Source organism: Falco rusticolus, chromosome 14, assembly GCF_015220075.1.
Source record: "Falco rusticolus isolate bFalRus1 chromosome 14, bFalRus1.pri, whole genome shotgun sequence".
Lineage (NCBI taxonomy): Eukaryota > Metazoa > Chordata > Aves > Falconiformes > Falconidae > Falco > Falco rusticolus.
In genome coordinates this window covers 15,769,105-15,786,042 of record NC_051200.1, presented here as the reverse complement: position 1 = coordinate 15,786,042, position 16,938 = coordinate 15,769,105, and the positions used below count along the sequence as shown (strand labels likewise).

General features: G+C 45.0%; 1 protein-coding gene across 4 annotated transcripts in view; it reads left to right on the top strand.

Moving 5' to 3' along the window:
• The first annotated feature begins 5,024 nt into the window (after positions 1–5,024).
• Positions 5,025–16,938, top strand: part of ARHGEF6 (Rac/Cdc42 guanine nucleotide exchange factor 6) — a 40,673-nt gene continuing 28,759 nt past the window's right edge. For 3 of the 4 annotated variants that reach the window (XR_005107443.1, XM_037407793.1, XM_037407792.1), the window contains exons 1-3: positions 5,025–5,256; positions 6,292–6,375; positions 14,579–14,663. Coding sequence is in view for 2 of the 4 variants with exons in the window: in XM_037407793.1 (XP_037263690.1) it covers positions 5,092–5,256; positions 6,292–6,375; positions 14,579–14,663 (334 nt within the window). In the remaining 2 variants the exon portion in view is untranslated. Of the gene's footprint in view, positions 5,257–6,291; positions 6,376–11,288; positions 11,401–14,578; positions 14,664–16,938 lie in introns of those variants that run through there. The other variant, XM_037407795.1, reaches the window with a different exon arrangement.

Here is a 16,938-nt window from a genome sequence, read left to right as displayed (position 1 = left end):
ACAAAAAGCTTTACTTTCTTTGTCTTTGCATTCCTCTTAAGCTTGACTGTTGAAATATTTAAATCACAAATCCTACTGGAAAGGACACTATGTGAATTACAGGTGTCTCTTTGAAGATTAAAAACCCTAAGCTTTTTCATTCATAACTCGCTGATCAGTAGTGTGACACCAAAGAGGGTTAGGGAAATAATGTCTAAAAAGTACATTCTCGCTCCCCCAGAAATCTGCAAAAAATATCAGCAGGAGTCAATCTTTTACTTTATAGAGGCTGATCCAGATCATGAATCCTCTAATAAAGAGATGGAACACTGTCTTTAACAATGCAGTATCCTAGGTGACACTGAAAGGTTTTGCCAAAACGTCACATAGGTTGTGTTAGGATGCGTTGGACTTCTTAATGTGTGTGCTTCTGTTCTCTGTATTAGCTGGGAAGCTGAGGATTACTCTCTTGTCAAGTGAAAAAGCTGCTCTTTTGGAAAAATTAAGTGTTTTTTTCTCAATTCACTGAGTGTTTTGTCACTTACTGGTGGTAGTGTGTCATGTAATTAATAAAGATTTAAAGATTTTAAAGCACACTTTCTCAGCCTGCTCTACAGCACATAAACATTTCCAAATTCTTAACAGGCATGGTGCCAATGTTAGTTTAGGGAGCAGTAAACTGAACTTCACTCATGGCAGGAAAGGTAATATTATCTTTGTAAAGCATAAGGATGTAGTTCTGCTAATTCAGCAAGCTGTTCTTCTCTTGATCACGTTTTATTTCTTTAGAGCACATAATTGTTTACAGATTAGTACCAGTGTATATACCAGTTTATTAAAGGACTCCTGAGTATTGTGCTGAGATGATCCAGAGTTAGTGACATTTTGTGGTAGGCAGAGTTTGGAGGGAGGATACGCACAGGAATTACGGAGGCTTTACTTAGTACTTGCTGTGGAGACTGTTGTACAGAAATGTACATAATACAAGTAAACCTCTAATCATTTTGATCATTGCAGTTAGCTATTGATGTATTTTCGTACTGTTGGAACAAATGGAATATAATAAAAACGTATGCATTGTGTGTATAAAAACAGTAATCTTGAAGATGATTTAACTTTTTTTGTCTCTTGGTTTCTGAGAGGTACTAACTTGCATTTCCTTTCTTTCAGTTATGGTGACTAGAAGAAGGCAGTGCAGCAGTGGATATGCATTTGAAAATCAAAGGATACAAAACATGACTGATAAAACTTGGCTTCTGAGTGTGTTGTTGCCCACTGTTTGTGTTACAGGGTTGTGTTACCATTCAGGAGTTGCCTTTGAAAGTAGCACTACTAAATCTCTTGGATATAAAAAGATTCTCAGGTGGAAGTCAGTTCTGGTTTGCCATAGCTAACATCTTCCAAGAGTCAAGAGTGAGCCTTTTGTTTTGGTCAGTATACATGCATCAGTAGGTTCTGTAGCAGAAAGAATTTGGGGTTGCCCTTTATATAGGGTGCTTTCCATTTATGCTGAAAAAAAGAGCAAGTTACATGACAGCAAATTTTAGTCCTCTAAAATACAGAGGACTACATTGTCACAGATTATTCTTCACCAAGAAACCATGAAAAGTTTTGCTATATTCTTGTATTACAGTTTTGTAATTGTCCAGGCCTTCCGGATGAGAGTACTGATGTACTGAGACGATATTAGTGATAAATCCTCAAAGTAATTAAGTGTTCTTGTGAGTACTAGCTTCTTGCAAAACTCCAGACAGCACTGCATCTCTTGAAACAAGATGCTTTGTTCAAAACTTTTCCTTGGTTTGATGCAGTTTTATCTTACTTGTATGTTGATTGCCAGTGTATGTGAGAGGAATCCACCAGTGTTTCATGTAGAAGACATAACTTCAGATTGACTGAAGTACTTAAACAGTCAACGGCTAATAAAATTTACACTGACTGCTTCTGTGGTACACATACACTGATCTCATTTAAATGGCTGACAGTTTGTAACGAGTAGCTGAAGAAGAAAAAGCACACATACTTTGCCTAGGGATATAAAACTGCCTTTGGGTTTTGGGATATCACTTTAAACTTCAGTTACGGACTGCAGATTCGAAGAGTTACATTTGCCTGTATGTAGGAGATGGGTAGAATTGCAGTATTTCCCAGGGCTAATAAACTTACTGTTAAACAAAAGCATTATGGGGTTTGGGTTTGTTTGGTGTTTTTTAAGTAAAAACAAAATAAAACCTGTTGGTGACATTTGCATGGTGGAAGAGATTACTGACGTGATATAGTGATGAGAATTTGTTGGTACAAATTGGTCCTAGTCTATTCCTGTGCAAGAAAGAATAAAATACTGTAGTATTAAGAGACTAGTTTTTCAGCAGTAGCTTATAGTCTGGGTAATGCTGTTCAGGCTGAACCAGATCATCCTAACTAAAATGTAATGCCAACATAACGACCTATCATGAACAAAGATTGGTACCTGCCTAAAATGCTAAGCAATGAGAATGTACCAGCAATGTAAATCGGCTCATGTGCTGACTCAGACTTCATGAAAGCCACTGGTTTGCGTGTAAGGCATCAGTAGATTCTGCACTGGAGAAATACTCCAGTGGTGTTCTTTGTATTGGGTGTTGTACCTCTGCTGAAAAAAAAGAGCAAGTTACATAAAAATAAGTGACTTTGAGGAGAATCGCTCCAGAATATTTTCTGAACATCCGAGTAATGTTAAGTTGCTGCTGTTACTATGCTGTTACTGATGCATATGCCATCAGAGTCCTTTGATAATTGGGTATAGACTACCTCACCGCCCCCCCCACTTTATTTTTTAAATACTACTGTGCTATATAGTCATTACTGGTGTAAGTCAGGGTGCAAATAAATATTTTCTGACTAGGGGGTGGAGGTTGACTGCAAGAGGTGATTGACAGTTCATTTTATTTGTCCGTGTCAGCAAATAAGCAAAGCTGAAGTCTTTTCCAAAGACCCGATCAGAAGCTGTTCCTTGTTTGGTGAATAGTCATACATTGGGCTTATGGGCTTGCCACAGAATTAATTTTAGAGTAGGGGTGGGTGAACAAGCTGGAACATTTGTAGATGTCTCCTTTTCAGAAAAATGTAAGGTTGGTCTTGAGGTAGCTAATCAGGAATGCCTTAAATTTTTGGGCTTTCTGAATATTCGTATGTTTCCAGGTCTGTAAAGCAGTTGGTAAGTGTTCAAAATGCGGGAATATTTTAATTTCATTGTAGTTGCAGCCATTAACATCTGCTTGGCTGCAACAGCTGCATGTGAAATAACCATGAAACTAAACCTGCTTATCTACACAATAAAACGTTCGCTTTAGAGGAGGGAGTGGGTGAAGTACTCTCCTGTGTTCACGTTCATAACACTGAGTTTAATGAAGCAGGTGTGTAATTTTTCCTGTGTTGAAATACTTCTCTTGCTCTTTACATCAGAAACTGGTGTGTTCTGATGAGATGACTAAAGTGGATGTCTTCCATCACAAGTGATTGTCTCCAGTAGATGAACGAGCAGTAGCAGTTGTCTTGCCTACTACAGATGTGGAAAAAGAGAGCAAGCTACAGAAGCGGAGACTGCAAGTACTCACTTCCACAAAATAGAAGTGCTCATGAGAACTGGAAAAATGAAAATTAACACCTAAAGTTCTTGTAATTAGTCATAAATTCGAAATGTTTTGCACACATGCGGGTAGCTGTACTTCACCAGATGGCCATGAGTTCTGTGATTTAGCTTCAGCCAGCTTTTATCATTCACACTGTCTGCAGCTATGTGTTCCTGGTGTTTCCACACAGCAGAGAACTGGCACTCGTCCCCATGTCCTCATAAAGGTCAAAAGTCTGTCTAACCTTAAAAGGGTAATTCTGAATTCTTACTGGTAGCTGGTAAAAATGATCCTTACATAGGTCCCAGTAGCAGTTTTAACACACGAGACCATGCATATTTGCTGTATATAATTTATCCTGCTGCCGTTCTGTTTTTTCCCTACCCTATAAATTAATAGCCTAGGCAGTTTGAGAGCGCCGATTTTTTGAAAACGTTTACCTCGAGTCAGGTTAGGAATTGGCTCAGAATATTGTCACTGAGGAATTCTGGTCTCTAGGGTAATTTGGTCCTGCTTTATTGCTTCAATCCATGACTCTTCAACTTCCTTGACATCACAAACGGAATGCTTCATTCCATCTGTTATAGCAAAATGACAATTAAAAAGGAGAAAATGGCAAGATGACTGGACTTTTCTAAACTGGTATGATAGATAGTGACAGTTAATACTTTCCCAGAGCAGGGTGAAAAACGTAGTATGGCATACAGTGGATCCTGAAGAGCTAGGGAAAGGGACATTTTAATAAGACTAGTAAAATGGTTGGGAAGTTTCATTCTCAGCTTTGGATGACTTAGATTTATGAACTTTTTGAAGTTACTCAGATGTTTGTTTTGAGAGGTTATCTTTCAAAAAAACGTTTTGAATTACATGTGCACATCTTGTAAAAAAACCTTGAAAAAAACCCACTGAAGTGCATGATGAGAATTTCTTTTCAAAAATCAGATCAGATCATGAAAATAGAAAACTACTATAAAAGGGTATTTCAATAACTTGGTTTGTTGCATAAAGTTGATAAATGTTTACCCAAAATTAGTGTGATATTCCTGCCATTTCATCTTTAGGGTGAAGTTCAATTGTAATACTTCAGTATTTACAGTATTAAAGACACATTTACTTCTTTGGGTGATAGCCAGAAGTTAAGACCAACTTTACCAGCTGCCACAAGGAGGAAGTCACTAGGTAAGGTATTTTTAGTGGAATAAGTATCCATATAAAATTCTTCTATTTTCAATAATGTTGAAATTGTGTAGTTAAAGATCTTTCACTGTCTCTCTTTAAAGTAACAGAGCACGAGAAACTTCTATTAAAATGTTTATTACCTTAGAGTAACAGTAGTTCTGGTTCTTAAGATTTGGTGAGTTTCTGTGCCGAGCAAAAAAAAAAAAGTAGTTTCACACTTGAGCTCTGCAAGCAGCAGCAGAGGCAGGAAGATGTAATCACGGATGTGGGTTCCAGCAAGCTGCTGCACAGGAGAACCGTGCTGGTGGCAGAGCTCCTCACGATGAATCCCGAAGAACAAATTGTAACATGGCTTATTTCATTAGGAGTCCTAAATTCCCCTAAGAAAATAGTAGATGATCCGGAGGAGTTCCTGCAAACTTCTCTGAAGGATGGAACTGTGCTTTGTAAACTCATTAATCGACTTGTTCCGGGATCTGCAGAAAAGGTAACTCTTTCAGATGTACTTTGCTAGCCTGAAACAGAGCACTGCTCGGTGAAACAGTGCCCTCGTCGTTTCGAGGTGCAGTTTTCCTTGGTAAGATGAGCAAGGAGCATCACAGAGAGAAATTTTTTACATTTCAGTAGTACCTAACTGAGGGCAAAGTACGATTGTAGCTTTAGTTCTTTTGAGTTTTGTCTCAACATCCAGAAAAAAAAGTGAAAGGTTGCAGCTGGCCGAGTTAATGAATGTTCGTTGAGTGGCAGGAAATACTGGGCCTACCAGAGATCAAAATAACTTGGTTTTGAATAGAAGGATATGCAGTTTGTATTTACGTAAATATCATTAATTACAACTCCAAATATATTAATTATTTCAGAACTCTTACTGTAAAATGCTTCATTAGTCAGGAAATATACTAGAGAAGTGGATTAGGTTAGGAATAAATAATAAACCTTGCATCTGTGCCATTCTGAAGTGTCGCAAGGCCACAAATCCATTGGTACTGAAGTTGTTTAAGCCATGTGGGTACATCCTATTACAGTTTTATAAGGCATATGTTCACACAGTCCAGAAGTGTGATAAGTAACTGCAGGAGAAAAAAAGGGAAGGAGTCCAATGAGAGGTAGGAAATGGCAACGCAGAAGAGAAGCTGTTTAATTAAAAAGAAAAACAGGTTCTCCACCCTGTAAAACAGGAGTCTTGTTATGCAAAAATCAGTTTTGCTAGCTCCTTATCTTTTGCTTGTGTGTGATGGTTGGAAGGCAGTGTGTTCTTAAAGGTCATCAGTTTCCCACTGTCACTTAGGGCACTGTCATATGTTGACATTCAAAACAAGATGCCGACCATTTCGATGTATGCATCACTTCCTCCGGTGGCTCTTTCTTCCTGCTTCGACAGCTTGCCTGCCACCCCCATCCGCCCCCTTAAGAAGCTTCCCTAATTCAGTATAAAACGCACATGTCAATATTCATGCAGGCCTTCTGAACAGAGGCTAGACGGGAAGTAACGCAATGATCTCAGTGGATTTTCTTTCTATAGTATTGCCTGGAGCCTAAAAATGAAGCTGATTGCATCAGTAATATTCAAGAATTCTTGAAAGGCTGTGCACTCCTTAAAGTGGAGGTAAGTCAACTTGGATCCTTTCTTTTATTGTCATAACATGCTTGTTTAATCAGCCTTCTGAAAGCAAGACAGATGCCAGAGGGATGAAATCTGTAGTCATTCCTCATCTTGTGTATTAATAACACAAATGAGAGTGTGGGTAATTTAATACTTTGTCCAGAGAATTTAGAAACTGAGTGTATTGAGAGAAACCGAGCTTAACAGATTCCTTCTTGTCTTTTGAGACAAACCTAAATGGTAGAAAAATGTGCAGCAATACCAGGAGGTCTGTGTAAACAGAGTTGAGCAGTGTGGACCTGTTTACATTGTTTTTTTATTATTAAAGAGAAGAGACTGCAGGTTTTAGCCTTGCTTTAATATGAAAGTGAAATATTCTTAATACTGCAGTATTTTTCATCTTGCAACAGTTGCATGAGATTCTGGCAAACACATAATATTAAAGTGATCCTTACACATAATATTAAGTTGATCCTTACACATAAAAATAATCCTAATGAGGTCAAAAGACACCTTTTCAGTGGCTGATCCTGATCCTACTATATGCTAATTCTTATGCTTAAGAATAGCTCATATTTACGAGATCAGAGTCTAAACAAATCACTTTAAGAGTTCAGCTAATTTTGCCATCAGATTTTTTACTAAGTGCATATGGATTTAAAATGTAAATACTTTTGTATCACACTTAAATTCCTACAGTAAAAAAGAAACCTGTAACCAAGAGCTGTCACTGTCGCATTTCAAATATACTCAACATTTTGAAAAAAACACATTCTGAAGACAAATTCTGCCAGAAGCAGGGACAGCATCCTTGGGCATTACATGGAATATTCATACACCACAGTGAGAAAAGTTCAACCCATGGTAGCTCTGTTCCTGCGCTTTTCCTTTGAAGGTCTAAACAAGCAAAGAGCTTTCCTTCTTTTCACAGCTTTTTAGCTAAACAGCATGAAAATTTGCTCATTCCAGAACCATTTCACTAGTCATGCATTTCTCAGAGCCTGCTGCGGCAGCCCAGTTTTAAGAGCGGATGTATATAGAATCACTGAAGGCCTATCACATCAAAAATCGGGTGTTGCCAATCTTCTGGAACTGGCCATGTGTGATTTCCTCCCTTTTTCAGAGAGTTTATTTTTCTATTTGAAAACTAATCATAATGGTTGTAGTGGAAAATATTAAAAAATAGCAGTCTTAAACAGCTAACAGGTAGGACAAGGGTACAGTCCTCAACTCTTGTGCTTTAACATCTTGTAGTTTCGAAGACCAGTTCTGCGATAATGCACTCCACAATTTTCAGATACTAGGAAACAGCAACATTGTGTGTCCAGCTCTGAGTGTTGCTCTGATCTTCCCTGTGGCTCTTCTTCCTCAGTTTTCATTTAAGAAAGGGTTTCCGACTTCTTTTTTCTTCTGATTTATAACCCTCTTAATCTTTGAAATACTCTGACCCTTCAGTAAGTTTCCTAGCATTCATGCGGTTGCCTCCCTCTTGGTTGCTGTGAAAGGAGGCCTCAAAAGCTGAATAAAAGCTCAAATCTCTGAAGGTGGAGGTTAAACTTTGCACTAAATTTGCAATAAATTGAAAATTATTTCTGCTTATTTTTTTCCAAAATATGAAATCATACTAGAATGCCAAGTGAAGACAGGAGTTTTGCTTCTTCCTGGCTCCTCTCTGTAGCCTCGGGCACAGGAATGCTTGAGGTAGGACAGATGAGATGGTGAGCAAGACATGGCACAAGACAGCACTTATGCTTCCCTCTGGTTCTTTGCCTCCCATGTTGCCAGCTTTTCTGAGTGCTCTGGAGGCAAAGCCAGAAGAGACATGAAAAACCCTCTGCCATCTGTTCCTTCCAAAAGCAGCCCTGTTTGGTCCCTCTTGGCAAAAGAGACTCCAAGCAGCATGCCTATAGGTGGTCCTCTGTCATGCCTGATTCTTAGTTTGCCTTGGGAGCGGCTGCTGCCCTTCAGAGGGGGCTTCTCGGTAGCACATTTACTCTGAAAGCATGTTTGGAGCATCAGAACAGGCAAAAGAACATTCTGGTTCCAAGATCTAAAAGCACTGTAGCTGCAATGATTATTATGTCTAAGGAAGGTGAGCATAGGGTTAGAAAATCTGTTCTGCTCCAGTAACCTGGCCTGAGAAAAGAGTAATGTCAGGAAAGCTTTTGGCTTAAAATGTTTGAATTCCCTGCTGCTTTTACCCAGACCTTGGATTTGACAATAAAACCTTAATGGTTCTAATTCTGCCCTTCTCCAAATGCCATGGAGAACTCTTGTTGCCTAGATATGAAGAAGTAGCCTGGGACGGGATCTGAGCCACTTCTCCTCGCTTGAGACTGACAAGTGCATGTTAAGGTTTGAGATTCTGTTAATGTTGCAGATGTGAGCAGAAGAGGATGTTCTGAGGAAATTCAGAGCTCACAACTTCTACTCTGGATACCGACTTGTACAAAAGGGCCTCATCCTGGGGAATCTCGAGCATGGAGAACTTCATACATGGCATTAGCATCCTGTCCCAGCATCCCATGGCTGCATTTGCCAAAGCAGGGGCTCCCTTCATTCTATGCCTTAAATTTGTTTTTGCCGTAGACGTTTGTACAGCTGCCGTTTGGAGCTGAATACGTCACATCACCGGGCATTGCTAGTGTGCAGGGAAGGTGATCATTGCGGAAGGTAGGGTTTCCAACACCAGTTTTCGGTTGAAACCCAGGTCCCGCCTTCCACTGAAGGGATACTGCTTGCCAATCTCTTCCAGTGGGAAGGCGTGCAAAGAGGTTGCTCCTGCAGAGCTCCACATACGTACTCCCCTCCTACTCTTCTTTGTTGTCCTGGTAACTCAGTCTTCGGAAGTGGAAGAAAGACACAGCAAGGCAGACAGCACCTTCTCCTGTTTTACAGGAGCAGTGAAATGTTTGGACGTGGAAGGTGGGGGAGAAGGATGCTGTGACTTTCCTGCTTCGAGGTGGCTCCATTAAGTTGCAGCAGCTTTACAGGCTGGTGATGTGAGCTGGAAAAGTCCATCTCATTGCAGGGTATAAATAACCAAACTCTTCGTCAGCTTCAGTCCAGGACTGAAGCCTGCAAACATTTGCTGCTTTCAGATGTGTTAGTCCTAAAAAAGAAGGCAAGCAGAGGAATCAGCACCTTCTAACTAGAGAAGTGCTGTAATGAGGTGAAACAATGAGTGTGTGTAAAATTGTCCAACTGCTTTTCAGTGCTGGAATTTGATCCATAAGAGCATCTATCGGTCCAGCTCTGCCGAGACAGAGGACTAGGGGGGCATGCCCACACATGGAGGGGATCTTAAGTGTCCTTAGAGGATTTTTTGGTGATTTGGACTGAGGAACGGTGCAGATAACCTGGTTGTGCTTCATTTACACTGTGGCTTCAACCTCTGAGCTGTGTCTGACTGAAGACCTGGTTCAGTGAATGAGTTCTGCTAAAGCAGTGACAGCTGGATGCAGGTGGGTTGAGGTGGAAAGTGGAAGGCGAGAGGGTCTGTCCCGATAGCCAGGTGGAGTCTAGTGTAGAAGATACAGGGAGAAGACCGTGGGGAAAGAGAAAAATCAGGTAGAAAGCTCCTGGCTTAGCTTGCTTGAGAACACAAATGGGAACTGTTAGTCTTTGCTTTTTGCTTTTGATGCCACTGTGCACCTAAGAACAGCAGCTCAACAGCTAAGCAGCATTTACTGCTGAAGAAGCACAAGCCCTTCATTCAGCAGCAGCAGCATTTTATTGCTAATACAACCAAAAACTTCTGGCAAGGGGCTGAATTTTGTGAATTAAGAACAGTATCTGCAGGATAAATCAATAGCTGGATTAAACCTGACTGTCCAGAACAATCAGAGAGCATTGCAGCGTGTCTTTGCCATCGTGGGCAGAACTGGAGCTATTTCTGCAGCTGGAGATGCTCGCAGCCTTCACCAAACTGTTTGTACCTGGACGGAGGGCGTGTGAGAGCTCGTGAGAAATGGATCACCCCCGTAGCTCCCCATCCGTGTGCTCCCAAAGCCTGCACTGCTTTGGCTTACTTCCCAAGAGACATTTTCCGAGCTGGATAACTGTCAAAACAAGAGCTCCTGCCCAGCATCAACCAGCACAAGCACTGGGAAATGGGTATGTCTGGATTCAGAGCGCCCCAGTGTCCCGGAGACCTCAGGCTTGCAGGTGTGTGGGTGTCTGTGACACCCCTGTGTGGGGTTGGGACCTACAGCCGGGCTTCGCGCCGGGATGTCAGTACAGGGCTTCGTTCCCTTTCCGTGCCGCAGCCTGTTGTCGTGCTGGAGCACCTGGGGACATTCGTGCTGCCCGGGCAGGTGGGCACAGGCAGCAGTGGCACCATGTTGGCCGCGGCGAGGACGTGCTCCCCCTGGGAACCCCGTGCCTCAGCGGAACTGTGTCTCGCCTGCGGCCCGTTCTCGGTGGTACAACACTGCTGTATTGCCATTGCAATGGGCTGGGGTTTCCTTTCTTTTCCTGTACTTTCCCCCTCATTTTCCTTGTCCTTTCCCTTTCTTTTTCCTTTCTTTTCCTATTTCCTTTCCTTTTTTTCCTTTCCTCTTACCCCTCTTTCCTAGTTTACTTTTTCCCTCCCCCCCCTTTTCCGTTCGCTTCCCTGATTTACTTTTTCCCTTTCCCTTTTTCTCTCCCCCTTTTCCCTTTTTCCCGCCCCCCTTTCCCTTTCTCTTCCCTTTCCCTTTCTCCCTTCCCTCTTCCCTTCCCCTGCGCTTTCTCTTCTCCCCTTCCCATCTCCCCTTCCCCGCCCGCTGCCCCCCTCCCGCCGGGCCGCCCCGCGCCTCCCGCCCGCGGCCGGCGGAGGGAGCTGCGGCCTCTCGGGCCCGGCACCGGCACCGGCGGCGGGGCGGAGCGGGGCGGTGGCGCCGCCTGTCACTTCCCCTTCCCCTTCCCCTTCCCTTCCCCGCGCCGCGATCCGGCTCCGGGTCAGAGCCGCAGCGGCCGCCCCGCGGCCCGCAGCACCGCCCGCCGTGCCGCCATGCCCCGGGGCTGCGCGCCCGCCCGCCCGCCGCCGTGAGTACCCACCGCGCCGCGGCACCGGCACCGGGCCCGGCCCCTCCGGCGTCTGCGGGGGGTCCCGCGGGGTGTCCCCCGGGGGGTCGCCGGGCAGCAGCCACGGGTGTTACCGCCGCCGGGCAGCACCCACGCGTGTCCGCGCTGGTGTCGCCAGGGCCAGAGCGCGGGCGGGGTGCGGGGCATGGCGGCACCGGCGGTGAGCGACCGGGGCCGGCGCGGCGTCTGCGCTCGGGGGGCCGGCGGCAGGGCTGGCTCTGCGGCCGCCGAGGGCGCTCCCCGGTCGCCGGCGCGTCCCCGTGTCGCCGGGCTTGGCGGAGCTGGCGGCGCCCCGCTCCCGCCGCGGGCAGCGGCACGGCCGGTGGGCGCAGCCCCGGGGCACGGGCACCCCGCGGCCGTGGGACCGTGGGCTCCAGCCCTCCTCCTCGGGTTTGCGGGGGTCGCGGTCGCGCCGGGCTTTGGGCTTTGCCCCCAGCTGGGGGTTTGCCGGGGGTCTGCCTGGCGGCGGGATCGGCTTGTGCCGCTGGAGCAGCTCGGGCTGACACGCAGCCCGGCTTCCCCCGACCTTCCTGCCCCTCCCAGCCCGGCCCCGGGATTTGGGGGGCCGGTAACTTGCTGGGTGCGCCTGGGCTGGATGTTTCTTGACCTTCCCGAAAAGCCGGGTGTTCTGGTAGCTGCCTTGCGAGCACCGGCCGCTCCTCGCCTCCCTGCTGTCCCGGCAGGAGCGCTGGCGCTACGGGGCTTGCACGGACCGCCCCCCCCCCCCCCCCCCCCCCCCCCCCGGTGCGGGGCTTGCTCTCCCCCGATGCACGGTTGCTCCCTCCCGGTGCGATGTCCGATGGAGCAGCCAGAGCGTTTCACCCAGGGCAGCTGCAGTATTGTGATTATGAAAAGTCGGAAAAGCATTTTAATGGAGATCCTCAGGTGACAGCCGTAGATTTAAGCAGGGTTTTACTTAACGTCCACCAGGATCTTCCATGACCCAAGAGCAGAAAAGCCTTTCTCCCCTCTGTTTTTCTTCTAGCCTTACAGCTTGTCTTTTAGTTAGGAGTGGAATTATGGATGGATCGTGCTGGGAAAAGTAATGTTTAGCTCATAAATGAAGACTTTTTTTGTATGGTTAATTTATTCTGGAACAAGCTGCAGACTGCATTTACGTTACAGTAGCTGATCCAGGAGAGTTTTCCACATAGCCATTGTTCCACAGTAGCTATTCCAGACAATTTCTCCATGCAGAAAAGTCCTAAAAGTTACTGCTTGCTGTTGTACTAGATTTTTTTATATATCGCTCTTGTTACCATTTTCCTCTATACTTTTTCAGTCTGTTGACTCTGAGCTTACAGCATTATTCTGTGCACTGAAGGATCAGGGATGTATTTTACTCCTTTGGTACCTTAAAAAAAAAGAAAAGAAAGCCTTTCATTCAAGGCAGGACTTGTTTTTCTGGACTTCCTGAAGGGGAAGAAAGAGGGTATGACTGAGAAAATGACACACCAGAGACATGCACGCAAACATCCCAGCCTCACTGTTGACTTTCCTCTTCTGCTCTGCAGAAGGGTGAAGACGTGTTACGGTAACTTTGCATCCTCCAGGTTGCATCCTCCAGCGGCTGCCAACAGGGTCAGCGCACGCCCAGGCTCTCCGTTACCATCTCCCTTTCCACGGAGCCTCTAACATCGCTGCCTAGGGCTGGAGGCGATGCTCAGATAGCGCTGCCTGCAATTGCAAGGCAGGAAAACTAGTTCACACACCAGTTGGCAGAGGGGATGGGGTCCGTGTGGTCCCAAGGAGCAAACCCAAGCGAGCGCAGGAGATAGATCAGCTTGGAAACAGCCCAAGGTAGGTGGGGATGTCCCCAAAATGTGCAGAGTGGTAGATATGACCAGAGCTGTGGAGCTAAGGACTTTAACATTTGTAATGATGGCAGGCTGTTCCCCATCTGAGCGTGGATTAAATTTCTTTTAGGGTAAAGCCTTTTTCCCAGTGCTCAGGGGCTGAGTCAATTTTGAAATATATTCTCAACAAAGAGCATCCCTTGTACTGCCCATGTTCGACTTTGTTGCTGCACTGATGTGTCTGTCAAAAGGCAGAGATGCCGCGAGCATCCAGGGCTGCGGAAGAGGCCAGTCCCCTTCCTATTTGAAATGTGCCAAGTGTATTCAAGGAGCTATATGTGGAAAGCAAGAAAGGGCCATTTTAAAGGGCAGTACTACCCTAAAGGTAATTAAGACCCATGTACTTGTTTAGCAGGATACGCTCTTTAGTGCATTGGAAGTGTTTCTAAGTAGATGGTGTCTGCCAGGAGAGCATTAAAAGCATCTTTCCTCTTCGTTGGATTTGCAGATCTGTGGTCTCCTTCTGCAAGACGTGTATTTGGGGGTTAGGAGGCAGTGCCTTGGTGGTACCAGTAACAGGGGTTTTTTGTATTGCTTGTCTTTGTTTCATTAATGGTTGGATTTATACAGTCTATATGAATTTGAGGGCGTTTCTCAGGGGTTAGAGGGGATTGCAGTGTTTTGGAAACTCAGATTGACCCTCATTGTGCTGGTGGTGATTTCTGAAGGGCTGGGTGTACAAGGTTCACGTTACCAGTCATAGAAAATAAGCCCTTGCTCACTATGTGTATCTGTTTTGCTGTTGAGGCTTAGCAACACACAATTCTTTAGAGTGAAATTTTTGCACATAAAATAACTGGTTTTGGCTTCCTGTAAAAAATGTGAATGTGTTATGTATGCCATACTGCAACAGCAGAAAATTCTGTATGTTTCTTGTGCTGTGGAAAGTAAATGTGTATGTATATATACATATATATGTACAGTCTCAATCTCTTCAGCTTTCGATAACAAAAATAGCAGCAAAATCTTTCCTTCCCTCAAGGCAAGCAATAACCTTCTCCGTGGTTTTCAGAGGAGTTCCTGCTCTGCAGATTGCACTGATTTCCTTCCCTGTCTCCAAACGCTGCTGGGTCCCCCTGCCCTTCCCATGCCGCCTGCCACCTGCGCCCCAGGAATTCACTCGCTATAAAGGAAATGGGACTTGTCAGCCCTGAATAAACGCCCTTTCCCTGCAGAGACACAGGGGCAGCTTAACCCTCACTGTCACCTTCCAGCGACGTGGGCTGCTCAGACAGCACTAGTGAGATGTTTCGAGCTCAACTGACCAAGTTCCTCTTTCACAGGTGTTTGATCCACATGATTTGTACACCGGAGAACAGTTCTCCAAGGTCCTGAGTACGTTAACAGCTGTAAATAAAGCTACTGAAGGTAAGAAAAATACATTTTTTTTTTCCTGTGGTCTTTTCAATTTCTGTCTCATTTGTATGCTGGGGTGGGGTTATTTTTTTGGTAATTCCTAGTTTATGATGATTTCTGGAGGCTTAGCAGATTGTGCTGATGGCACCGATGCCTGATGCTGGACAGTGGGATCAATATTTCACGCTTCTACCAGCTCCGGGTTTAAACGTGGCATTTCAGAGTTGCTGTATGCACTTTGCAGAGCTACGTTATCGCTTTACACTAAGGGACCTCTGCTCAGTTTTGACAGTATTAAGGGACCTCAAAGTAGGTCATCGTAAAGGAGCCTCAATGTAAATGAGCATGCATCTCCCAAAATGCAAATAGCAGATTTTAAATAGTGCGTTTTAAAGCTGAAGGGAAAAACAGATCCATCTGCATAATATCTTTACTGAATGTCAAAACAAACAGTTGCCACATGCTCAGTCAATTGTATTGATGTTTCTCTCTCTCTCCTCTCCCTTGGTCCATGGAGGAGGCTCCTGGGTTTGGGAATCGGGGTGGTGATGGCTTGTCCTGCCTCCCTGGGAGCAGGAGTGGGCTGCTGATGCAAAGCAAATCAGCTCCTCTTGTTTCCATCCCAAATACATAGCTGTTCCCCACAGGCTCTTTTAAACTGATATTTGTCCACATAGGCTGTGAAAGGAGAAGTTCAGCAGGGAGGGTGATGACAGTGTGGTGCTCTGGGGAGGGGTGAGACGACCAGGGTCTCTTTTCTGGGGGATGAGGAGCAGGTGTGCATGGACCTGGGAAGAGTTTGCAGGGTGGAAAGCTTTTATGGCCCCCTGTCATACAAGTGGATTTGCACGGAGTCCTGATCCACCAAAATCCAACATCAAGAGAAGAGTTCAATTCCCCTCTTGCAAGTTACATTTTAGGCAATTAAAAGCGAAAAAAATTAAACCCCAAACCCAACGATTTTCCTGTCATGGGATGTTTTTTCTGTTGGCTTACTGCATTTTGCCTAGTTTTGGTTTGCAGTGGTTTTCTCGGTTCTTTCAGTTCTCTTTCAACTTAGTTTTTGCTTTTGGGTTCTCTTCTGCTAGTACAGAGGCTGCTCAGGTTGTTCAATGGAACAACTTCATTGCTGGGACTGGACCGTTTTCTCCCTTTTCCCTCTTTTCTGTTCTCTTCTGTTCTGATGCCAGGTTTTATAAAATCAGATGTATATAAAATATATACTATACTTACACATGAGTGTTGTGTGAATTTTTGGGTATATGTTATATAAATAACGACATATATCTGATACTATATAATGTATTATAATCATAGTAATAGTATATATTTGTACATACACTCCTGTATGTGTGTGTATAATGTTGCTGTAAAGAAATCGAGGTTCTTGGACTGCCTTTCTGCAGCCAGCACTCAGCTCTGCCGCCAGCTCGTTCCCTAGAAGTCAGTGCACGGTAATTCAGCTGCAGCACATCTCCTGACAGCCTCCTACCGCTCCCCTAAATGCCAGCACCCGGTGACCCCATGTAGAAAGCCCTTGCAGGTTGTTATGACGGGGGATGTAAAATGCAGGTTACCTAGTCCAGGAGCAACCTTTGCAAATGCTGACATTATGATCGATGTTAGTTTCAATTTTCTGAAAGCAAAAAGAGTGAGAAAATTTTCTGCCTCTGTGCTTGCCTATTGCCAGACTGGAGGGGTGTGATGGGGGTGTGTGCCAATGGGGCAGCCAGTGCCATTGTCACAGCCCTTATTTACAGCCCCCACTCTATTCGTGCAGCCACCCGTGTCCCAGCTCACCCCTGCAGTCGCTGGGCAAGGCTCGGGACGTGGCTTTGCTGGGGAATAATTTCTAGCACACGTTACCGACAGGCTATAGGGAAGCTGGGATCCTCTTGTTTTCATGGCAAACATCTGTTTGAACATATGCTTTCTCTGTTTAAATGTTTAAAAGCGCAATGCCTGTGATATAATTAGCTGCTCCGTCAGAGAGCACTCTTGGGAAAAGTACAGGGTAAAATAAATACATGCCTAAAACGTTTGCTTTTTGGTGGCTTGGCCAAGTTCCTGAGAAGCAGGAGCCTGTGTCCTACAAACTGCCACTGCAGATGGTCCCATTTGTCCCTCTTGCCAGAGGCCGAGGGCTGAACGGAGCATCAGGACAAGCCTGGTACTGGCTACTGCAGTTCCTGCTATGGCCAAGGCTCTGGCATGCCTGCACATCCCAACACCGCAGAGCTGCTGCATCCCAACACCCTTGCTGGAGGCAAAGGGAAGCAGGTGACAG